The sequence below is a fragment of the Oncorhynchus keta genome, chromosome 2, assembly GCF_023373465.1.
Source record: "Oncorhynchus keta strain PuntledgeMale-10-30-2019 chromosome 2, Oket_V2, whole genome shotgun sequence".
Taxonomy (NCBI): domain Eukaryota; kingdom Metazoa; phylum Chordata; class Actinopteri; order Salmoniformes; family Salmonidae; genus Oncorhynchus; species Oncorhynchus keta.
In genome coordinates this window covers 61724596-61751329 of record NC_068422.1, presented here as the reverse complement: position 1 = coordinate 61751329, position 26734 = coordinate 61724596, and the positions used below count along the sequence as shown (strand labels likewise).

Below are 26734 nucleotides of genomic sequence, written 5' to 3'. Positions count from 1 at the left end.
TTAGACAATAACAATTAAGTCGTTCAAATTAGATACTAACTTGTTTGAGCAAGATACCAAGGGTGCCAATAATTTTGGGTCTGACTGTAGGTTTTAAAACCAGTCAGTGCATCAACTGCCAAATAAATTCTTCCTAATTATAAGATATGTGACATGTTGACATTGGTATTGGTACTTCCTGATGCACAATGACGGACATAGATAATTCAAGTAGGAACTGTGCAAAACTCTCTTATTCCAACCATCTTAGCTGCTGAAGAAAGCCAAACTCATTCAGCAATATTTATAAAAATATATTTCACAAAGTAGGAAACAATACAGGGTATCTTAGATTACATTACAGGGAGTAAATAATTAAACATACACATTTATAAGCGTTAAAGCACAGTAGAAAATATGATCTGCATGTAAGACTATTTCATATATATTATGAAGTCTACTGAGAACTGCCATATACTGTATCAGTACAAATTGAGTATGCACGCAGCTGTAGTGCCATTTTAGATTCTCATGTGCAAGAGCTAACGTGCATAGACAAAACCTACCACCTCAATGAAAGTTGAGGACATTATCAGTAACTCTATGTACATGTATTTTTTGTATAATATCATACAGTGTAGCACAATATGCAAGAGTCTGTATTTAATTTTTATGGGTTTTGTTACCCGTGGGTCCTAAATAAAATTGAGGGGTCGAATATTCACATCAATTAAATTATCCCAGCTATTGTGCTTATATGGTTACTGGTAACTCTGTATACAGAATAATGATAAACAGTATACATTAATTGTATATGTAAAAGTTCCCTTTCCGTCGAATATTTTACTATACAGTAATTCGTGTTCTCTGTATACTATATTAACAGCAATATCCAAACAACAAGTTCAGCTGTGATGAAATAGCTTCAGTGGTGGAAAGAAAAGTTGAGAAAAGGGATCATTCTAAACTCTCACTCACTTATAACCTGTAGCACAGTAACAAACGCAAATAAGAACAGATATATAAAACAAAAACAAATCATACAACGATAATGAGGAATCAACACGATCATTTTCAAAAAACGTGAATACAATTGTATTTTAATGCTTGCTTCTGTAAAAAGAAGGCCTCAAAGTTTCTACATTTCTCTTTTTTTGTCTTTCGCTTTAGTCTTTTATAGGCTAATAATATTTGCAAACCACACTTGGAGCGTGTAAATACAAATAGTTGTATAAAGCAAGCCGTCTGGCTCAGACAGTTTATAAATGTGGCCACCTGGTATCAAATGATATCTAAACTAATTAATTTTGAAGCCAATATTGTAGTGGTTCTCATTTCGCTTTTTCAAATCATACATACATTCAACATTGTAATGTCGATCAAATATTGCTTTCTCTTTTAGTTTCCTATTTTATCTTTGATTAGCTGGGTGGTGGGTAGAGATCTGAGATGAGGGCCACTCAGTAGTGCCATTGTTCTGTGGTTGAATCTCCACATTGTCCAAGAAGGCTGTAGATCACACAATCCCTCTCTCTTCTTTCAACAGGCAACTACCAAGAATCCAGGTCTTTATGCTTCTGTCAGTCACAGCAAATGACAAATACCCAAAATACTGCTAGACACTCCACGACGGAATCTAAGTTACACTCCACAAGAATCATAGACCTCCTAATATAGACATTGTTAAGTTTGGCTCAACAATACAAAGCGCTTGATGTGATAGATGATGAACGTTATACTTCAATCTAAGAGTACGAAAGGTGGCCCCCTTTTTTAAACAGCTGTTTCTAAAAGCCGGCAAACCCTAGCATAATACACAAGTATGTGGACAAAATCAAAGGGTCTCTACAGATCAAAGGTCAAGTCTCCTTATCACTTTCACCCACTGAGTAGAGTTCCCCAAGTCTTCTGAAACGCGGACCCCACTCTCTGAGGTAGTCATAGTTCTGGTCTGAGTCTGAGGACGCAGTCTCGAGGGAGCTCAGAGACCCAGCAATGGAGCCCCGGCCCTCATAGCCATAGATCTGAATGGAGTCGTAGGGAGGGGCTGTGGGATCGTTGTCCGCCTCATGGAGTCTGACATTGATGAACTCATCCACATCCACACCGTTAGGACCACTACTCTGCCTTGGCATGAACTGCAGGTCCGGCTTGATATCCTTGCGGGGCAGGTAGCCATTGATTCCATCAGGGTTCTGCAGTGTGGCAATGTCAAAGGCCTCAGTGTCTTCTTCTCCACCCCCCTCATCGTCATAGCGGATGATGTTCTCCCTCACATCTTCGTCATCTTTGATGATAAGTGGCTTGTTCTTGTGTCTTCTGAGCGTCACAAACAGCACCACTATAACTGCCGAACAAGAGGACATGTCAAAGTCATGTGCTCACAAAGACAATGTTTGTAGAAGTTTACCAGTGTTGCACGTCTGTATTTTTCAGATGTAATCAAATGGCATAAAGTATCAGTATTATCTTACCTAAAAGTAGTATTATGCAGGCCAGAATGGCAATCAAAGCTCCCATGCTGAGGCCAATGGGTAGGACATAGGCCTCCACGTTGCATGACTGGACTATTCCCTCCCTGCTGCATCCACACACCCGGATGGTCAACGTGTTAGTGCTGCTCATTGGAGGATTTCCATTGTCAGTCACAATTATGGGCAGGAAATACATCTCCTGTTTCTGGCGCCGGAAGGTGTCATGCTTGGCTAAAACACTGATGGAGTTGTCTGTGGGGAGAGAAAGCAGTTGTAAACAAAAAAACAACTAGCAAATTAGCTTCCGTTGAGTAAGAGCATGTATTTTTGTAGTGACAAACCAAAATGTTTTGCAATCCAGTAACATTTTTTTTTTTATTAAAATTTTTTGGGCAGTTCCAAATTGACGATAGAAAAACAGCATATTGCATTGGCCTGCCATTTGTTTTGTGGTCTCACGTGTATACTCTGCCGATGGCTTTCAGTCACCTTCCTCCTCACCATATTCTAATAGCAGAACTCTGTAAGCGATTGAATCCTATTCTGTCAAACCCATATTAAGATGTGGAAATGAAGAGAGGTGAGTGCGGCACTGACTTAGAAGATGGTACAAGGCAACTCCGAGAGGTGCCAGGGACTCTTTGATGACACTTCAGTGAGCTCTGTGTTCATTATCTAGCTAATAATATCCACTCACCCACATATTGTCAAACACTTTTATTCCTGTAAAGAGTCTACTCAAGTTGGCGTAACGAATGATTTCACGTGAAGGTTCACATTTGAAATCATGTGAAAACGTGCTTTTAGAAGACATTTTCTTTTTACACGTGATCACATGTCAGCCAGCACGTGTAGTTTCATATTATCACATGTAGCCTTTACATGTTGCTGAATGTTATCACAATAACTTCACATGACATCACGTGATCACATGAGAACGTGTTTTTGGGAACACTTCACGTGTTCACATGTGAAATGAATGTGCTTTCTCCACGAGGGCAGTTCAATTGTCTACCCTCTGTCTGAGCATGTGTGACAGAGAGACGTGAAACATTAGCAATCAAGCCTGAAGGCCCACGTCGACTCCGATGCTTCCTACAGTCGTGTTTGCTGGATGTCCTTTGGGTGGTGGACCATTCTTGATACGCATGGGAAACTGTTGAGCATGAAAAACACAGCAGCGTGACAATTCATTCAGTTGGACAACTGACTAGGTATTCCTCTTCCCCTTTCTCTTTCCTTTATTGACCCACTCAAACAGATGCATCTGGTACCCACAACCATACCCCGTTCAAAAACACTTCAATCTTTTGTCTTGCCCATTCACCCTCTGAATAGCACACATACACAATCCATGTGTATTGTCTCTAGACTTTAAAAAATCCTTCTCCTCCCCTTCATCTACAATGATTGAAGTGGATTTAACAGGTGACCTCAATAAGGGATCATAGCTTTCACCTGGATTCACCTGGATTCACAATCGGTGTATGTCTCTGTTGGTAGAGCATGGCACTTGCAACGGCAGGATTGTGGGTTCGATTCCCACGGGAGACCACTACTGTAAGTTGCTTTGGATAAGAGCGCCTGGTAAAATGCTGGTTCCTATCGTGTCAATCTTAAGTGCACAGCGGTATATCATTTATCACATTATATACCTGAACATTTCTCTGAGGTATTGGGTTAAAGCCTGAACAGATTGTGTGCAGTAGGATATCCTAGCTGGCTGACCCTGGCCCTGGCTAACCCTATCCTCTCCACAGCACATATCCTCTCCACAGCACATTCACTGCAATTAGAGTCACCGTCACAAACAAACCAGCACAAAGGGTCAAAGTTCAAAGGGTCTGCTACTCTTCACTGGAGTGGCTTTGCCTGCTCTGTGCACGTCGAAATAGTCATACAAGTGCTGTGCCTATATTTCTCATGTAGAATACTGACACTTCACAACAGCTAGATGTAGACATTTTTTAAACATATTTGTATTTATTTATTTATATTGTATGTATTTATTTTATTGAATATACGAAACATACAATATACTTGCAGTGAAGCCGCTCAACAACTACATGATACCAGTCATCCAACAGACTCCCATTCAGAGCGATACACAGAAGCATCCAGGGTCAATACCCTGCTCAAGGGCACGTTGACAGATCTCCCACCAGGCCAAAAAAACGTGAACCCGAACCCTCCAAGATCCCCCCCACAGTTCCCCAATAGCTGTCCCTCAACCATTCGAGACCCCACCCACAGTCCCCCCCCCCCAAGAAGAAAAATAATAAATACAAAATGTAATTAATTCCATTCCCCACCCCCTAGAACCCCCCAATATTCTAACAACGAAGAGAACGAGGTAAAGAGAAAAAAGAAAAAGACAGAAGAAAACAGCAAACAATGCAAAAAAAATCATCTACAAAAACATGCTAAAACAAAGGACATCAAGGACAACTGAAATCATAACAGCAATGCCAACTGTATATGTTTGTGTGCATGTCTGGCACTATTACATGTGTTCTTGTATGTGTTTATTTGAATGAGAGTGTGTGTATATGCATGTGTACAAACACCTGCATGGCATCAGCCTCAGACAAACCGGCATTAGTTGTAAAAACACTGCCCCTCAGTGTCATTCAAACATACTTTTTATTATGTTTTTTAAAACAAAAACAACCATCATTCTATCTCCCGCACAGCAACTTCACTCCCACTTCCAATTCCACATCCCAACCCTCAGCTTCCCTCAGCCCATCCCATCTATCTCTGCTGGCCACCCACTTCGTGTTTCTACTCAACATATACCATTCAACTATGCTGTGATGTTTAACGTACAATTTCAATCTATTTAATCGAACAGAATCCACAGATTACGAGTTGAAGATAAATACTTTTCCATTTTCAAACATCTTTCCCATAAATACAGGTATTTTATCAACCAGCACATTTGAGTTCAGCCATAATATTTGTTGTAATATTTGTTCTTATTTGTTCTATCTTTTCAGGGGGATGAAATTGAAATTCTAGCCAGCTCTGTAATGCTTGTTTGAGAAAGAGAGATACTTTGGAAAAAAAGTATCATTTTCAATTAATCGAAAATGAGACATGGCAATCTGCACAAAGGCAAAAAGGCAATTTTTAAACAATGGATGAGATTTTCTTAGTAATCTACTTGAGAACCATTTAGGGTTCAAATAAAACTTTTGAATGTAGACATTAACAAGAAGAGTGATTTCTTACACTATCAAATTTTTGCTGAGAAAATGTGATTCAAATGTAAAAACCTGTTTATTGTTATGGATAAGTATATATGTGTATTAGTTGTAGCAGTTGAATTAATATCATAATGATATCTACATGTGAAAATGTTGCTTCAATGTTGCCTGTGGTTTCTTATTTATAAATAAATTCCTCTAGAGTCAGCAACTTTTCCTATTTGTCTCTTAATACACCTGTTTCCATGGTGGCAGGTTCCCATTTAGATAAAGAGGCTGGTGCATTTAATGTCCTTATTCTATATTTTCCTTTTACTAACAACTAGACACAGCAGTTCCTCTTGCCTGCAGCCTTCGCATCAAAACAGTTGGACAGAACCAGATGAAGATTCTTCGCCCCAAGCTCTTTGAAAACATTACGCAACAACTTCAGTGAGAGTGATGGAAAAGAGAGCGGGGGGGGACGGGGGACGGGGGGGACGGAGGATGGACAGAAAGCCTGCTAAACCAATCACCGTATTTAGCAAACAAATGTAGTGCCATCTGCCATGCAGCAACAGCTCAAGAAGTCACCCTACAATGAGCTGCAAGACTACCCGCAGACTATTTGGATTCAACTAATTTACTTCCTTTCAAAATGCACTGGGGAGTAAAGAATAGCTGATGACCAGGCTATTGTGCATCTGCTAACCACTGGGTCCGGTAATCCAACTAGATTTCATCTTCAATTGGACTAATATGCTGCAGGATATAAGACATTTTTTTGTCATTCTAAGTCACATGTTCTGTCCTTACCTCCGTTGTTCTTTATCGTGAAATTAGGATTGTTTAACATCTCTGGGATGAGGCGGTATTCAAAGTAGTGTCCCTGTATTGGGTCATCCTTGTCGACAGCACTGACTGTCTGTATCACCTGTGGAAACACAGACAGAAAGAGAGGAGCCCAATACCATTAGAGAGATAGGTCATCCATTACTCTTTTTTTGCCATCACAAGAAGCCTGACCGTGACATTGGCTAAGAGAAAATGAAAAATATCCTCCATTCATTCCAGGAATTTGAGATTGTTATCAATGTGGTGCTGTCTCACCTGGCACACTTTTGGTTTCTGGGTTCATCTATTTACCTGCCATCATAGTTATTATCAAGCTGTATGTCTGTGATTGATTAGAAATGAGAATTCAGCTATCTCGGTCAGTGGTCTTTTTTAAATGTATTATTGTAGTCGTCTGAATGAATAGGATTGATGTGAAGGAGAATGCAAAGCACTTGTCCAGAATTTTGGCCAGAGATCCATTGTGCCATCTGGAGGAGGACATGAAAGACAACTCTGAATTATGATTCACTCTGATCAATTCTGACTGCTCTCATTTTCCCTCCGTCTCTATGTGCTGTGTCAGGGGAGGAGAGTGTCTCAGAGAAAAGCCACACTCCTGCCTCTGTACTTTCCCAGTGAACTAAATAGGCTATAATTCACCATGGCTGATCATTACGGAGGAGATGCAGGGGGAGACGACAATAGCAGCCTTGATGAATGCCCCCTACCTGGCCAGGTTTGCCATTTTCACAGAGGAAAGCCTCGTATTCCGTCGCAAACTCTGGGGCGTTGTCATTTATGTCCAGCACTCGGATGGCCACGGTAGCCCGTGATATCTGGCTGTGGTTTCCTGATAAACAAAAAAAAAACAACAACAGACAATGAATACAATGACATTGGATACTATCTACAGCGGGAAATTAAATCCCAGGTAAATTCCGTGACCCAGATTTTCTTTCTCCTTCTGTTATTTAAAAAAAATAAAAATCCCCTTGGCTGATAGAAAGGCAGATGAGGTGCCACATCAATCTGAGTTTTAGCTAATATCAAGAATGCAAAAGAGAAGTGGTGAGAGAGAAGAAAAAAAAAACACATTCAAAGTGCTTTTGAAATCCCCTGAACACGCTCATGTTTCATGCATGAGGGTTAAAAAAAATGCATATTAATGAATCAACGGCAGCAGAAGTCTAAAAAGATAATAAAGGGCAATTTAATTAGATTGGATTTTTATTGGGATTATTCATCGCCCATAATTGACAGTCCCTTTTGAGATAAATTATTGTGTTTAATAAGTGTTGCAACCACTAACTTGCAGCTAATAATTTGGTCCATGGAGTAATAGATGTCGTTCTGGCTGTTGACATCTTTTCCTCTTTTTGTAAGACCATACACATAGCTAACATTCAAACCAATGATGTGCATGATGCATGTTGTCACATAGAAAACAGAAAAACAGAAAATGGTTTTGAGATATAACACTGCAGCAAATGGAGGATTTTACACTTAAGAATGCTTCAGGACAAAATGCCCAGTGGTGAGCATAAGAGAGGAGAGAAAGAGTGGGAAACAGAGAGAAACTAAAATAGACAGTTTGCTAGAAGGTGATAGATGGACAGAGTGGGGAAAAAGAGAAGTGTCCACATTTTCCTTGTGCTCTGTTAAAGTGACTTTCACTCCACCGCAGCAAGAATTGCAATCTGATTAGTCAGATGTCAACTGGTGCAAGCAGTAGAACGCGACACCGTTTGGGTGGCAAATGGCAATGGAATTGGACTGGGAACACATTTCTTCCTCTTCACGCCAGAGAGGATTCCTGCTTGGCTCCAATCCACCAAGAATAGTAAACAGACATATTTATTTTGGTCAATTTCGATTAAGTGCGTTCATTGATGCTGCTGTCTTGAGTCACAGTCACTTTTAGCATAAGTCATGAAAGGCACAGTGAAATGTCTAACACCAGACATCACAAAAACTAGCATGAATATCAACAGAGATTATTATGCTCTATAGCATAACTTTGATATAAAAAAATTGGGATATTTTTTTATTTTTTTTTATTGCTGTGACAATTAGTGTTTCCCTTTGATTAAGAAAGGCGAGGGGGAGCAAGTTACAAGTATTTTACATTTCTCATTTAAGGTGTGCACTACATTTTATAACAACATATAGTCCCCCTGAAACAATCTGTTATGCAAATAAAGTTTTACATATGGTTTGAGTTGTTTGTCGTTCTACCTCGAAGATGTTGTATAGTCAGTCAGTTTCCTGGATCACAGATGTTCCTGTATCCGTAATGGATGCTGGCTTTGGTGTAAACAACGTTGGCGTTTGTGTTTACAACTGTTAATTGGATACTTCTTAATGTACTCGCACTTCCACAAATTGACTACTGAGCTGTATCACACTCTATGGTCATCAACATGAGATAGGTTACAAGTGCAGGACTATTTTATAGAGGACTAGGAAGGCCGGTCACTCCTTTGTTGGAGGCAAGAATGAAGTTGTTCAAACTGTGTTCGTAAACAGATCTGAATGTTCACAAGCAGCTGTCTTCCCCCACTGAGTTGACACTCGTCCTTCATCATTGCATTGATATGAAGAGGATATTGCATTTCGTTAATTATGTAGTAGACCACAAACTGTGTAACAATTTCTATTGGAAATGTTACTTACTGATTTCGGTGGCTGTTACTGTGATGTTGTGCCACATATCTGTCTCTCGGTCCAGTGGTTTGGCCAACGTGATCTTCCCATCGTCTACGTTAACATTGAACTGCCTCTCCAGATCGGTGTGGCGATCAATAAAGTACCTACACAAAGAGAGAGAATCATCAGAAGTTCTACATGCAGCACACAGCTAACCGTTCTCGAAGATGCCTTGGGTGCACTGACTAATGGAGACCTATCCATCAAGAGGTTCCTGTGGATGAATGTAAGTGAAAAGCAGTAGGAAGTCAATAATTATAATCAAAGTATGAATTACAGGTCTCAGATTAGCAGGAGAGGAAATTCAAGCCGCAATACGGTTTAGGAGGTTCTTTAAAAACTAAAGTGGACGTGAGTCCGGTTTAGTCTCCCAACAGTGGCTCCTTAATGTCCCCCTCCATACAAATATGTCATTAGTGACACTACCATCCTCCTTAACATTATCTCCTTTCCTTGTGACTTTACCTTGACCTCGTTTGAAAAACTTCACAGGGGTCATACTAAGGAGGGGTGGGAAAGTCACAAGATAGACGGGGTACAATGTAATGTTGCGTTTAAATTCAAATCCAAATCAAACATCCTCGTTCACGCTGATGTCCCTGTTCTGTGGATTGAAGCAAGACAGAAGAGCATTTCAAGGGCAGCAACCTTATATATAATTCAACAACCTCACCAATAGCAACAACATGATGACACATTGACCATTAAAAAGCCTCTTAAAGGTAATATATATGTGCATTTCCAAAATCATTTTGACTGCAGAACTGGCTTTGTCACAGTGCATTGTGGGGTGCCAATCCCTCAAACGCTTTCAGAAAGGACACACGTGCACACTTGGCATGTGAAAATGTTTTATTGTCATGGAAACGGTGTTATTTTTCATGTTTATTTGAATGCATACATTCAATACTTTTAACGCATTCATTGCCACACTTGGCATGTGAAAAACAACTGTGAATTGCCCTAAATTAAGGCTGCCAGTTAGAAACATCAGTCACCAAGAGAAACAAGGCCTTTAAGGTATATCATATGCATGTGAATGCATACATTCAATAGTTGAATGCTCTCAATGCCACACAGAACATACATGGATATTCCTTTAAACTAAATGCCCCTCCCTCTAAACATAGCCTCGTTCAAAGCAAAATCCAAGTCAAAAGTTTAGCCAATGCCTTGCTTTTTCACTAATCCAATTCCCCAATGGTCTTTGCAATCCTCCTCCACCCACCCTCCCAACCCCATCTCCCTTCACACATGACCTTGGGTCTCATCCTATTTCACTGTGGAACTGCTCATCCCTATCAGCACAGACCTGTTGACAGACATGCATTTCTGCATGAGAAAAATGGGAGAGAAAAAAACAACAATGACAAAATAATAATGAAAACAAAGAGCTTACAGGAAATGAAATAAATAAGCCATTGCCCTAGATTCCAACTGTGGGAGACGTATTGAGCCATGACATTTCAATTTTTTGGGGATGAAATGGTGTAAATCCTCAGACGGCAGGCAGGAGGTCCAGGAGGACTCCTCCACAGACGCAGAGCACTTTCAAGACAGGCAGACAGTCCAAACCACCTGGGAGAATTCTCCAGGAGACGGAGTGGATTCCAGTCAGGCTTTGACAGCTTCACGTGGAGGGAGACCGACCCTGAAATGTTCTGCCACGTGTCAATCAAACTGACAATGTGATGTGAAAAGAATTAAAGCAAACACAATTATCAGATGTTCCATGCAAGAGATGGGTGCTGACTGTCAAAGGTGTGAGGATGTGTTTGGGAGCGGATCATTGGATGTGAATAATTCAATGCCGGGAAAGGACGACATAAAATAGCACCTCATACGTTCCACTCCTTCAATACCTGACTCCAATTACATTGGGCAGCTCTCCACCTAAAAACATACTTCTTATTCAATCATATGACATGTATAACTTTTACACACTGTGTCAATATTATTTTTGGTTTGAACACTACATTTACGAAGCTGTCATCTGGGTCACAAAAAGGGGATGTTAGAAGTGATAGCTATAATTAGTGTTGGCTATAAGCCATAAAGCCAGTAATATGAGTGTGAGACAGAGAACAAATGCATTCATGACATTTCTGTCTTATATAAGGTCAGTAATTCTATTGGGAGGATCACAGATGTAGAAGTAATTTCTCTGTCCTCCGCATGCTAACAAGCTCTTTGTAAGGACACATTTATTCCCGTTTTCCCTGAACATGTCCTGAACCTGTTTTCTACAAGAAAGCCTACTTGACATTACATTTTACATTCATTTTTCATAATCTCTTTTACATGACTCCTTGTATTAACATTTGCAACATGTCAGCTGTCAAGGTAAGTAAATGATGTAGCAGGGCCTGAAGAAAGGCAGACAAGCTTACACAGTCACCTGACAGACCTGGCTCTCATTACCCATAACCTTTTGTAGTCCTATGATCCGCTTCTAAACCCTCACCGGGTTCAGTGTTGTGTGCATGTCCCACTCAACTCCGTCAATGCGCAAATGTTTCTCTACATGGTATTTAGGGCAACTTCCTAGGTTAGCCATAACGTATTATTAAAAGGCATCATCAATACCAGGTACTGGAATGATACCCTTGATTGGCTCTTACTCTAGCCTTCAAAGCTATGGTGTAATGCCCAAAGTCTTGAGCATAATGATCAGTCAAGATTAAAATCATATTCACAGAGTATGGGAGGACACTGAGGGAATTGTGTTGCATTTCATGAAGTCCACCTGAAACCTTGGTTGAATGTATACAGTACAGCTTGAGGGTTGAGGTCTAAGTGAGGAACCAGCCCTAAGCCTTTGAGTCATCCTGGTCAGACTGAGAGACAGTGAGTCATTTCGGTGTGAGGGTGTTTACTCACAACCTGGACTTAGCTGTAGACATAACATAGTAAATATAAATCTGTCTCCCTCCATTCATTATGCTTTGTTACATTTCATGAGGTATGTATACATTTGTAGATGTCCATCATCCATTTCATATGATAGAATCCAAATTACAATTTGTATGATATGTTACAATTTACAATTCGTACAATATTAAGAATTTGCAATATGCTACCAATTCTAATGTGTTGTTGCTAACGTTTGCTACAGTAGGTGGTTAGGTTGTTAACACGAACGTTAGCTTGGAGGATAATGTTATCTTGGCTAGGGGTTGGGGTTACGATTAGGGTTAAGGTTAGGAATTAGGTTAATGGGTTAAGGTTATGATCAGGGGAAGGGTTAGTAGTTGCAAAGTAGATTAAAAAAAAGTAGTAAGTAGTTGCAAAGTTGCTAATTAGTAAAAATGCTAAAGTTATCCGTGATGTGATCACGGACACATTTGTGTTTACCTGGTTACATCTAGTCTTTCAGATAAAGCTAACAGTGTTCAGCCTATAACCTCTGTGATGGTCACAACATTGCTTATTATCACTCCAGATGCACTCTATCCAACAGCATGGTATGTCAAGGATAACATTTGTCTGGGCATAAAAACAGTATGAGACTTGCATTGATTGTCTCTTCATGAGGTCTCTGAGAGACTACATACAGTTCTATGAGAATGGATTATTACATATTCAAAATTACACACAAATAATATAAATAGATACTAAATTGTCAGAAATTATTATATTATTACAAGAAACTCAAGGAGATACAATTGAAGACATTACAGAATAGAAGTTACATTTTATAAAAGTAATACAATAAACTAAACTGTCAATGGCAATCTTATATATATAAATCTTATATATATATATATATATTTTTTTTTAACCTTTATTTAACCAGGCAAGTCAGTTAAGAACATATTCTTATTTTCAATGACGGCCTGGGAACTGCCTGTTCAGGGGCAGAACGACATATTTGTACCTAATAATAATAATAATAATATATGCCATTTAACAGACGCTTTTATCCAAAGCGACTTACAGTCATGTGTGCATACATTCTACGTATGGGTGGTCCCGGGAATCGAACCCACTACCCTGGCGTTACAAGCGCCATGCTCTACCAACTGAGCTACAGAACCACCCATACCTTGTCAGCTCGGGGGTTTGAACTCGCAACCTTCCGGTTACTAGTCCAACGCTCTAACCACTAGGCTACGCTGCTGCCCCATATATATCTTATATATCTGACACATTGTGAAAACATACAGGGAAAATGTATTGACTTGAAGCAGTGCAGTTTCCACACTAAGAGGTCGAAATAACATAGAAATTGTGAAAATTATGAAGATGCCCTTTTAGTGTAACAGCTCTTGAAGAAATAAAAAAAGGTCTAAAATTGTACCTGTCAAAAGATTTAGAACACCTACTCATTCAAGGGTTTTTTATTTTTTAAACTATTTTCTACATTGTAAAATGCTAGTAAAGAATTCAACTATGAAATAGCACATATGGAATGACGTAGTAACTAAAAAAAGTGTTCAACAAATCAAAGTATATTTTATATTTGAGATTCTTCAATTAGCCAACCTTTGCCTTGATGACAGCTTTGGACACTCGTGGCATTCTGTCAACCAGCTTCATGAGGTAATCACATGGAATGCATTTGAATTAACATATGTGCCTTTTTAAAAGTTCATTTGTGGAATCTCTTTCCTTCTTAATGCGTTTGAGACAATCAGCTGTGTTGTTACAAGGTAGGAGGTATACAGAAGAAAACCATATTTGGTAAAAGACCATATTATGGCAAGAACAGCTCAAATAAGCAAAGAGAAATAGCAGTCCATCATTACTTTAAGACATGAAGGTTAGTCATTATGGAACATTTCAAGAACTTTGAAAGTTTCTTCAAATGCAGTCGCAAAAACCATCAAACACTATGATGAAACTGGCTCTCAGGAGGACCGTCACAGGAATGGAATACACAGAGTTACCTCTGCTGCAGAGGAAAAGTTCATTAGAGTTACCAGCCTCAGAAATTGCAGCCCAAATAAATGCTTCACAGAGTTAAAATAACAGACACATCTCAAAATCAACTGTTCAGATGAGACTGCGTGAATCAGGCCTTCATGGTCGAATTGCAAAAGGACACTGATAAGAAGAGACTTGCTTGGGCCAAGAAACATGAGCAATGGACAATAGACCGATGGAAATTTGTCCTATGGTCTGGAGTCCAAATGTGAGATTTTTGGTTCCAACCTCTGTGTCTTTGTGAGATGCAGAGTAGGTGAACGGATTATCTCTGCATGTGTGGTTCCCACCATGAAGCATGGAGGAGGAGGTGTGATGGTGTGGGGGTGCTTTGCTGATGACACTGTCAGTGATTTATTTAGATTTCAAGTCACACATCTGGTTCAGGTTTAGTGAGACTATCATTTTTTTCAACAGGACAATGACCCAACACATCTCCAGGCTGTGTAAGGGCTATTTTACCATGAAGGAGAGTGATGAAGAGCTGCATCAGATGACCTGGCCTCCACAATCCCCCGACCTCAACCAAATTAAGATGGTTAGGGATGAGTTGGACCGCAGAATGCAGGTAAAAAACAAGTGCTCAATATATGTGGGAACTGTTGGAAAAGCATCTCAGGTGAAGCTGGATGAGAGAATGCCAAGAGTGTGCAAAGCTGTCATCAAGGCAAAGGGTGGCTATTTGAAGAATCTTAAATATAAAATAGATTACTACATGATTCCATATGTGTTATTTCATAATTTTGATATCTTCACTATTATTCTACAATGTAGAAAATAGTCAAAATATAGAAAAACCCTTGAGTATGAGTAGGTGTTCTAAAACTTTTGACCGGTTGTATATATATGTATCTCAATGTAATCCATTTTAAATTCAGGTCGTAACACAAGAAAATGTGGAAAAAGTCAAGGGGTGTCAATAGTTTCTAAAGGTGCCGTAGCCAAAATTGGCTTAAAAAGTAAAACGTAACACAATATCTGCCTATTTATTTCCATCAATATTGACCCTGTATATCTGTTAGACATAATGATGTCTGTCTTTTGGGTAGACAGAAAGAGTTTCCCTAAAACATTCTCAAGGAAATGTTAGAAAGTAAACTAGAAAGTAGGCTCAATTATTAAGAATTATACAATGACTACTTGTATCAATCATGTGTCATGACATAATGCACCAGCAAAAACATCACTAGACCAGCACAATCCTCTCTTCTAAAGGGGTATTACATTTAAAAAGTATCTTCTGATGTGAATTAAGCATTGACATGGACTCACAACATCCGATTTCATTGTTTCTCTATGAATAATTGTAATATTTAGAGAGAAAAACGGAGAAAAAAAATCCCAAACCAGGTCAATTAGAAGCGAGAAAATGGATTTCGGGAGAATACCAAGAGTGCCTATTTGAAAGCTAGGAAAAATGTATGAGTAGCTTGCGACATGTTTCATAATTTAAAAGTAGCTCTCATGCTTGAAAAGGTTGAAGGCCCCTCGTCTAGATGATCCTATCTGCCAATCAGGGCTGTGTATGTACAGTACCTATATTAACATGTGTGTCAACACCACACGATCAGACTGGGAATTTCAATGACGGCTCATGGAAACAAATAATAACAAATATTTGGGGAATTATTTTCATGAAATAAACACACATAGTGATTTATTAGAAATGAAATAAAAAGACTGCATGGGGGCATTAAAGGCACAGTACATTCAAATCACATTTTATTTGACACATGTGCCGAATCCAACAGGAATTCACTTTACAGTGAAATGCTTACTTACTTAACCAACAATGCAGTTTTAAGAAAATACCCCCAAAAAAGTAAGATTCCATCTTGCAGCAATTTATCAGTATTGAGAAACAACACAAGATGGCATGAACATCTCAAGCTGTGTAAGAGCCATTCCGTTCCTTCCCCTAAACAGAATGGCTTTACTGTTGAATGTCTTCCTTGACATTGGCAGACATGAGAAGCAATGTGACATTAACCACATACGTGCTGAATATAATTCATTTTTATCCGGCTCCAAACTCTTACAGCCTCTAAGTAGGTTCCGTAAAGCTTCCTTTAACTCTGATTGCTTGAAAGCTTTCGGACAGCCTTACATACACTGGCATAATATCCTTCAGCCTCAATTCACTTATCGAAATCTGTAATCTTATCCACAAAATAGTAAACACACGAAGTGCTCTTTCATTGAAAACAGAAAACAAGGAATCAGAAATATACTTTCAATGAGAAAGTCCCGAGTGGAAAAAACAACCTAATACATCATTACACTGAAAAATATGATTCCCAAATGCCAGTCTGACATGTCAATATAGTACAATGGAGTACCGTTTATGACAATTATTTTGGACACTTGGATAGACATGTTCACATAAAAATGAAATAGGGCCGTGCTTGTCACACATAGATCAACAGCATAATGTAAAGCACATGTCAATACATATGCACAGCACAGCACAGTGATAATGAAAAACGTAGTGAAAGTGCAACATAAAAGAGCATTGGGGTCACAGAAGAAGAACTAAAGAGACACCCAAACATGAGAACAAGTTACGTTATCTTGGTATGCATATTTGATTTTTGTTTTTATGAAGATGGAACCAGGTTGAACTCCCCTGCTTTGGCAATAGCCAAATAATGATTACCAGCTTGCACTCTGTTCGCCATGAAATTACACAACCTGTTGAGTGTTGTCCGGGAGACGCGGCAATTCACTGGAGAATTAATGAAATGCCGGGGTGGATGGAGAGAAATTGCCTGTATAACCTATACAAGGTGCCCTTGTGGTATTTCCAAGAATAAGTCACACAACTGAAACGCAGCAGGCAAAGTCATCACGAAGAGAAGTCTCCCTGTGCTGTGCTTTCAAGTTTACTACACTGTTGTCCTAAGGAAACCAGGGCAGCCGTCGACTCACATTTCACCTCCGAAAGGAACACGCACAGTGGCAAGACTATCTTTTGAAATACATATGATTCCATGCCGCAGTCCTTATATGGGTGTGGAAACAATAAGGTAAACAAGTGTTTGGTGAAATGAGGTTGTGAATAACATCTAGTTTCTTACCTGACCAGACTGCCAGTGACATCAGGATCGCGGGCTGTGACCGTTCCTACAACCGTGTTGATGGGGGCATTCTCGTCCACCTGCAGGACAAATGTGGGCTTGGAGAAGACAGGGGGTTCATCTGAATCTTCCACTGCAATCTTCACCGTGGCTGTATCTTTGAAGGGGGCGCCGCTGTTGGGATCAAATCGAATGTTGGCCGCCTCCACCTTCAGTGTATATGACTTTTTAGTCTCGAAGTTCAGGGGCTGTGGAAAATGACAGACACACATGGCTTTCACTGATGTCCAAAAAAGCAACAGGGGAAAATGCAGCTGATGTCTGAAGCATTTCTGAGTTGAAATTCAAAAGTGTGATCTCTGATGCTATCAAAACATGTAGGGAAATAAAACAAACACAAGGGTGGAACAACATTTGTAATTATTAGCAATAACCACAATCTCACCTCAAGTAATCCATGTGTTGGCAATTTGTTTTGTGACATCTGCTCTAGGATAGAATACGGCTGTAAATAAAGTTAATCTAATCTGATATCACACCGATCTGGTTCAAATGTGTTAGGCAATAATGAAAATAATGTTATTTGTAGGTTTGTGCTACCTGAAAATATAATTTTGTGGACATGCATTACCATGACGATAACACGGGTATAAGATTATTGCCGCAATCATTTGAAGGATAGCAATTATTGAGGCATTATCATCACTTGAATAGAAGTGGATGTGTCGTCAGGAATTCTAACACAACAATGCAATTTCCTAGGGAGAATTGCATACCTACTGTATGTGTACTTCAGTGAGAAGAAACATACCCCTTAAATAACAGCTGGTCTCATTCCTATTTCACAAGGACATTGAGAAACAGTCCAGTACTTTTTTACACATGCTCATCATTGAATATTTGCAACATGTAAAATCATCGCAATAAGTCTCTGGCGTCTCTGTAGCCATCCTAGACACAATTGTATTTTGAATCACCTCTGGCAGCTCTTATAGTACTATTTTGAATCACCTCTGGCCTCTCTTATAATACTAGACTAATGGGACCAAGTCACTTCCACACTCCAAAACCAGGATTTATAGGGAAATCAAAACTGGGTCTTGCCGCTTGAGGGGATTTGAGTTGGCTTTGGGAATGAGAGGGGTTCACAGAGGGATCAAAAAATGTATTCCAGCTTTTCACACAAAAAAAATTAAAGAATCCAGTGGTCCCCTAGGCTGGGTTAGGCCAGTGTTGGGGCAGTGCCGACAGCAGGCCCAGCTGTGAGAGAAAAGCAGCTGGGGACGGGGACTGACAGGGGGCTTTGAAGTCCACAGGTCTGGCATCAGGGCCCTGCAGCTCAGTCTTCCGCGGTCCGAGAAGCTATTTGGACCATTTTCATTATTAACCGCTCTTCCTCTCTCTCTTCTCTCCCCACCTTCTTCTCCTCCTCCTCTATGCTGAGAGGAGTGAACAGCTGGACCAAGAGCAAACAATGGATTCCAGCCTAATACCAAGTATAAAGGAGCCCAGGGCTAGAAGTGGACAGGGGTCAATTGTCCGAATTACACCACAGACAAAGGATGGAATACCACAATAGTTAAACTAACTACTCAACACTATTTCCCGATCACCTCTATTCTGTTTTTGTATTTGATTTACAACAACAATTAACAAGTCAGACTCCTTACTGCATTGCAGTTATAATTGTACTTTTAAATTGTAATGCATAATTGACCAAATCTTATAACAAAGAATTATGTATTTTTCCCCCCTCTTAACACTGTATGATTGTTTCAACGAGCGACTCTACCTCGACAGTTTTACCTCAGAATATAACTTTGACAATAGTATTCATATTCTCATCCTCAATGACAATCCTCAATGACATCTGACCTCTCCACTGAGTCAGCCATATTTGAATTGGCCCTCTATGCCACTCTGCCATTACTCATTGTTTTGGGGGAGTTCAATTCATGCAGCACTTGACTCTCTGTAATCCGGAGAGCAGCACTTTGGTGGAACATATGCTTAGTGAAAGTGTCGGACCGGCTTGTGTTGCTACAGTATGTGCATATGAATATGGGACAGCTTTTTCACTCCATTTTCCCCCATGCTTGCCCCTTGCTGACATCCCCACCTCAGAGCCCTCCTGTGCCATGCTTCAAATTCCCGTAAATCTCAGCATAGGATCTGTATGTATACATATAGGCCATTTAGAGACATCAAAGTTCAGTGCTGGCTGGTGGAGGAAGCAGAACTTCCCACTAACATTCCCTGATAGGCCTGAGGGTTGGAAGATAAAAAGCTTAAACCCAAAACAACAAAGCCACTTCTTAGTTTGTGCTTCTGCAGTCGTGTTTAGATCAATATTTTGTAACCTTGCCGCAAAGAACCTTTAATAATTTGCACTTGGTATTTGACAGTAGTTTACAAAACTATTTTTGTTTTTGGGAGTGTCGTGGTGCTATTTGCTCCATTTCATCCTTTGTTCTTCCACATCGGCTAAGAAAAACTCCACGAGCTGGTGCAACAGGGCTCTGAAACCAAGAAAATGTTGTTCAGAGTACGGAACGGAAGCAGAAATACCAGTTCTGCTAAAGTAATCTGAACTTCACCATCTGGAGATGTGGAGGTGAGAAGAGAGTAGGCAGTTGATTTCCTGTTTTTCACATGCAATCTCATCCATCATGCTATTAGCAATGCAGGCAACAGATTCCAAGCCAAGTATACCGGAATAAAGTGATGAGGCAGAGCCACAGCGCTGCTGTCGCTGTGAAATACTAGAGGGAAGTATGTCAAAGGTCTTATTGATCATGTCTAGTTTGTTCTCAAGCTGTCTATTTTGTTTAGTAGAGTATAATCTATTCCAGGCAGATCATCAGAAAAAACATGATTTCATTTCATCCAATAGGAAGTCACAGTGGATGTCCTAACGTAATGTCATTTAGCATCCAAATGCAGTGACATACAATCACATTTGAATGATCTAAAGCTCTAACTCCAGACATTAAACAAACCATGAGTCAAGACTTGAGCACACATCCATCAGTCATGCATACACTTCAATACTTCAGGCCTGAAGTAGCTTCTTCTTCTATCATCGCAGTTCTACAGAAAAACGGTGACACTCCATATGTTTGTGTAATAGTAAATATTTAGATTGCTGGAGGCAAACATGCCATATAATTTGTTTTCCCTTTTGTACATTTAACCATCTACTGAATCAACAGTGTTCATTTTGGTAGTTGTTTTTGATATAGTCCTACAGATCAATTCAATGTTGAAGGTGCATTAAGATGGAGGAATTCAGATGATGATGTCTTTGCTTGCGCACTATCCACAGACTTTTTAAACTACGGCGTGTGACATGGTTCAATGTGCCTAAAAATCAGCACTATCACATTTTTTTTATTTCTTAAAATTGCCAAATTGCTAGAATTGGGATCATGTATACTGTGCTAATGCCAACACAAAAAAATTGTAGCAGAGTGCACTGTACAATACGGCGAACCTAGCAAATGAGGCGTTTGTGGTAAGTACAGTACATGGGGGGCCGCCATCTCTCTGCATCTTCGCCATTGAAACTGCTTTGCAGTATATATGTAGTAGAACAGCATTTCCCCCCCCCCATGGTCAATCTAAATGAAATCAGTCTACATATACAGCTCTGACCTGTAGCCTGTATGAACAACCTTCCTCCTTTGATACCCCATCTTGCAACCAACTATTTGGTCCTTGTTTAAGTTGAAGCTGTTAAGGATATCAAGTGGTTGTTGGTGGAACCCTAGGACAGGGCAGTTTGCGTCAGGTCCTTACCTTCTTTAGCCGAAGGATCCCCTCTTGAGTCTGGGCATCTGTAGTGATCTCGAAGACATCCCTCTCATCACCGTCAATGATGTTGTACGTTGATTTGGCGTTCTCGCCAATGTCCCTATCATTTGCCTTTACCTTGCCACCAGGTTGACCAATGGCAAGGTCCTCTGGGATCACAAACTCGTACAGACCTGAAGAAAAGGACGTCATGATTATTTCACCCTAACAGTAGATGTTGTACCCGTATCTATGCATCGTTATAACTAGTACAATTCTGATTATTTTGGAAATTCATTAAAAAACATTAGGCAGCAAAACAACAACTAATACATTCAGATTTACCAATGATGGGTTCTAACTATATATATACTATACTATGTATACTATGTATATGGAGAGAGAATTGGACATTTTGTTTACTTTTTGAGAACTTCGGAGGGTTATCGTTGACATCTGTTAGTGTGACAGTAACTGTTGTTGTCCCTGACAACCCTCCCATATGACCACCCATGTCTTTTGCTTGAATGACGACCAGGTACTCCTCTCGCATCTCTCGATCCATCCCATGTAAAGCAATTTTAATGATCGCTGAAAGCAAAAGAATTAACACCAAATGTATTGTTATTGCAAAAAGTCAACATACACATAAATGAAAAATTATGGGGTATACAAAGGCATTCATAATGCTTGACAGGATCGCTTCATTGCACCTTTAAGAGTGTTGCAGTATCCTTCATAACAACCTTTCTTAAACAGAGGTGGAATTTCTGACAGAACACCTGGAGAGAAGCTCTAATCCTGTGGATGGCATTGCAAATCATTGTCTTTGTTTGCTGGAGTGTCTGCAAGTAATTTGTGTTCTGATTGAATGGGAATTATGCCGTCCAGGTGCGTCATGCACCCCGGAAGTCTGAGGGGACACCAAGTACGTGAGGATGGCTGGGGGGGTAGAGAATTTAGCATTTCTCAGACACCTGAAACTATTTTCTCCTGCAATCTAGAACCATAATTAATATGCTTAATTTTATGTTAAAAATGTGTTTATTTATCTGCATATCTAAGCATACCTCTTGAGCTGTCTGTATCATCCTGACTGGTGGATCTTTAAAAAAAGAATCTAACTAAGAATCTCTGCATCTCTGCTAAAATCTGGGTAAAAGATTGAAAGAAATGTGTCTTATTCAGTGCATTTAGTATTTTGCTAGCTTTTCTAAAGTCTACCAACCTTACAAGCAGGCATGCCAGCTAAGATAGTTAGACAAGCTAGCTGCTCTAACTTGATTGTGTAAGAACCGAAGCTGATGAGGAGAAGCAGGTATGGAGAGTTGAACATTTAATTTAGCACAGACATGGAACATGACATGAACAGCGTCAGAACCAGGTATACAAAGACAAACAAACATTAATGCAGAAGCAGGGAACAGAGCTGGGGAACAGACAGATATAGGGGAGGTAATAACACGGGTGATTGAGTCCAGGTGAGTGTAATGAATCGCTGATGCGCGTGACGAGGGAAGCTGGTGCGTGTAATGATGGTGGCAGGAGTGCGTAATGCAGGGCAGCCCGGTGCCCTCGAGCCCCAGGGACATTGCTAAGTAGGTAGTATTATTACAGAGAAGAATAAATACACAGTTCCAGTCAAAAGTTTGGACACACCTGCTCATTCAAGGTTTTTTCTTTATGTTGACTATTTTCTACACTGTAGAATAATAATAAAGACATCAAAACTATGAAATAACACATATGGAATCATGTAGAAACCAAAAGAGTCTTAATAAACAAATCAATTTAAAAAAATAGATTTTAGATTTCTTCGAAGCAGCCACCCTTTGCCTTGATGACAGCTTTAAACACTCTTGGCATTCTCTCAGCCAAATCAAATCAAAATTATGTATTTGTCACATGCGCCGAATACAACAAGTGTAGACCTTACCTTTAAATGCTTACTTGCAAGCCCTTAACCAACAGTGCAGTTCAAGAAGAGTTAAGAAAATATTTACCAAATAAGCTAAAGTAAAAAATTATAAAAGTAACACAATAAAATAACAATAACAAGGCTATATACAGGGGGTACCGTTACCGAGTCAATCTGCGGGGGCACAGGTTAGTCGAGGTAATTTGTACATGTAGGTAGGGGTGAAGTGACTACGCATAGGTAATAAAAAGCGATCAGCAGCAGTGTACAAAACAAATGGGGGGGTCAATGTAAATAGTCCGGTGGCCATTTGATTAATTGTTCAGCAGTCTTATTGCTTGGGGGTAGAAGCTGTTAAGGAGCCAATTTGGTTCTAGACTTGGTGCTCCGGTACCGCTTGTCGTGTGGTAGAGAAAGCAGTCTATGACTTGTGTGACTGGAGCCTCTGACAATTTTTTGGGCTTCCCTCTGACACCGCCTATTATATAGGTCCTTGGATGGCAGGAACCTTGGCCCCAGTGATGTCCTGGGCCATACGCACCAACCTCTGTAGCGCCTTACGGTCAGATGCAGAGCAGCTGCCATACCAGGCGATGATGTAACTGGTCAGGATGCTCTCAATGGTGCAGCTGTAGAACTTTTTGAGGATCTGGGGGCCCATGCCAAATTTGTTCAGTCTCCTAAGTGGGAAGAGGCATTGTCGTGCCCTCTTCACAACTTTCTTGGTGTGTTTGACCAATGATAGTTCGTTGGTGATATGAACACCAAGGAACTTGAAACTCTCGACCTGCTCCATGACCGCTCCGTCGATGTTAATGTTGGCCTGTTCGGCCCTCCTTTTCCTTTAGTTCACGATCAGCACCTTTGTCTTGCTTACATTGAGGAAGAGGTTGTTGTCCTGGCATCACACTGCTAAGTCTCTGACCTCCTTCCTACAGGTTGTCTCATCGATGTCGGTAATCAGGCCTACCACTGTTGTGTTGTCAGCAAACTTAATGATGGTCTTGGAGTTGTGTTTGGCCAGACAGTTGTGGGTGAACAAGGCGTACAGGACAGGATTATATACACACCCCTGAGGGGCCCCAGTATTGAGGATCAGTATGGCAGACGTGTTGTTGCCTACCCTTACCACCTGAGGAGGCCCATCAGGAAGTCCAGGATCCAGTTGCAGAGGAAAGTGTTTAGTCCCAGGGTCCTTAGCTTAGTGATGAGCTTTGTGGGCACTGTGGTGTTGAACACTGCTGTACACAGCTGTATTCAATTAACAGCATTCTCAAATAGGTGTTCCTTTTGTCCAGGTGGGAAAGAGCAGTGTGGAGTGCGATTGACATTGCGTCATCTGTGGATCTGGAGTGGATCTAGGGTATCCTGGAGGATGCCATTGATGTGAGCCATGACCAGCCTTTCAAAGCACTTCATGGCTACTGACGTGAGTGCTACGGAGCGGTAATCATTTAGGAAGGTTACCTTCGCTTCCTTGGGCACAGCGACTATGGTGGTCTGCTTGAAACAAGCAGGTATTATGGTCAGGTAGAGGTTGAAAATGTCAGTGAAGACACTTGCCAGTTGGTCCTCGCATGCTTTGAGTACACGTCCTGGTAATCAGTCTGCCCCCGCAGCTTTGTGAATGTTGACCTGCTCACTTTGGCTACCGAGAGAGTTATCACACAGTCGTCCAGAACAACTGGTGCTCTCATGCATCTTTCAGTGTTGCTTGCCTGAAAGCGAGCATAAAATGCATTTAGCTCGTCTGGTAGGCTTGCGTCACTGGGAAGCTTGCGTCTGGGTTCCCCTTGTAGTCTGTAATAGTTTTCAAGCACCGCCACATCAGACGAGCGTCAGAGCCGGTGTAGCAGGATTCAATCTTTATCCTGTCTTGATGCTTTGCTTGTTTGTTGCTTCGTCTGTACGACATCGTCAATGCACTTATAGATGAAGCCGATGACTGAGGCAGTATACTCGTCAATGCCATTGGATGAATCACGGAACATATTCCAGTATGTGCTAGAAAAACAGTCCTGGCGCGTAGCAGCCGCGTCATCTGACCACTTCCGTATTGAGCGAGTCACTGGTACTTCCTGCTTTAGTTTTTGCTCGTAAGCAGTAATCAGGAGGATATAATTATGGTCAGATCTTCCAAATGGAGGGCGGGAGAGACCTTGGTATGCATCTCTGTGTGCTTTTCCAACAGTCTCGAAGGAGTTCCCACATATAATGAGCACTTGTTGGCTGCTTTTCCTTCACTCTGCTTTCCAACTCATCCCAAACCATCTCAATTGGGTCGAGGTCAGGGGATTGTGGAGGCCAGGTCATCTGATGCAGCACTCCATCAATCTCCTTCTTGGTAAAATAGCCCTTACTCAGCCTTGATGTGTTTTTGGGGTCATTGTCCTGTTGAGAAACAAATGATAGTCCCGCTAAGCACAAACCAGATGGGATGGCATATCACTACAGAATGCTGTGGTAGCCATGCTGGTTAATAAGTGTGCCTTGAATTGTAAATGAATCATAGACTATGACACCAGCAAAGCAACCCCACACCATCATACCTCCTCCTCCATGCTTCACGGTGGGAACCACACATGCGGAGATGTGTTCACCTACTCTGCGTCTCACAAAGACACAGTGTTTGGAACTAAAAATCTTGTATTTGGACTCCTTAGACCAAAGCACAGATTTCCATCAAATGTCCATTGCTCGTGTTTCTTGGCCCAAGCAAGTCTCTTCTTATTATAGGTGTCCTTAAGTAGTGTTTTTTTTTGCAGCAATTTGACCATGAAGGCCCGATTCACACAATCTCCTCTGAACAGTTGATGTTGAGATGTGTCTGTTACTTGAACACTGTGAAGCATTTATTTGGGCTGCAATATGAGGTGCTGTTAATGAACTTATCCTCTGCAGCATAGGCAATTATGGGTCTTCCTTTCCTGTGGCAGTCCTCATGAGAGCCAGTTTCATCATAGCACTTGATGGTTTAAGAGACTGAACTAAAACGTTAAATGTTCTTGAAATGTTCCACATTGACTGACCTTCATGTCTTAAAGTAAAAATGGACTGTTGTTTCCCTTTGCTTATTTTAGCTGTTCTTGCCATAATAAGGACTTGGTCTTTTACCAAATAGGGCTATCTTTTGTTTACCGCCCCTACCTTGTCACAACACAACTGATTGGCTCAAACGCATTAAGAAGGAAAATAACTTCCACAAATTAACTTTCAACAAGGCACACCTGTTAATTGAAATACTTTCCAGGTGACCATCTCATGAAGCTGGTTGAGAGAATGCCAAGAGTGTGCAAAGCTGTCATCAATGCAGGCTTCGTTCAAGAATCTCAAATATAAAATATATTTTGATTTGTGTAACACTGTTTTGGTTACTACATGATTGCATATGTGTTGTTTCATAGTTTGATGTCTTCACTATTATTCTACAAATAGTACAAATAAAGAAAAACCCTGGATTGAATAGGTGTGTCCAAACTTTTGACTGGTACTGCATATATCGAAAATATTGTACACAGAATGAACCTTATTGATTGCAGTGGCACGGTGCAGAAAATGAAGAGCTCAGGGCAAGGATAATCCGCTCAGCAAACAGAGGCCGGCAGGATAATCAAAAAAAGAATCTACACTTAATAAAGGCCTGACACCCTTGGTCTTATTATGCCTGAGACAATGCACTGTTCTTACCTGTCTGAAGCAGGTAAGAACAACTCTCCCTAAAAGAAGTGCACACACAAACACACACACACACACACACACGAAAAACTCACATGTACTCACGCACCACACCCACAGACACACATGCACACACACTTCAGTTATCCTCTGGTACTCACT

At 40.5% G+C, this 26734-nt stretch overlaps 1 protein-coding gene across 1 annotated transcript in view; it reads right to left on the bottom strand.

The window, feature by feature from the left end:
- Positions 1-278: 278 nt before the first annotated feature.
- The window catches only part of LOC118358284 (cadherin-8-like), a 90601-nt gene continuing 64145 nt past the window's right edge, over positions 279-26734 (bottom strand). Inside the window, exons 5-12 of the mRNA XM_052480260.1 lie at positions 21403-21570; positions 20986-21173; positions 17188-17435; positions 9152-9288; positions 7207-7328; positions 6458-6575; positions 2454-2705; positions 279-2326 (exon numbers count right to left, since the gene is read on the bottom strand). Coding sequence (XP_052336220.1) covers positions 1839-2326; positions 2454-2705; positions 6458-6575; positions 7207-7328; positions 9152-9288; positions 17188-17435; positions 20986-21173; positions 21403-21570 — 1721 coding nt within the window. The 3' untranslated portion in view covers positions 279-1838. The remainder of the gene's footprint in view (positions 2327-2453; positions 2706-6457; positions 6576-7206; positions 7329-9151; positions 9289-17187; positions 17436-20985; positions 21174-21402; positions 21571-26734) is intronic.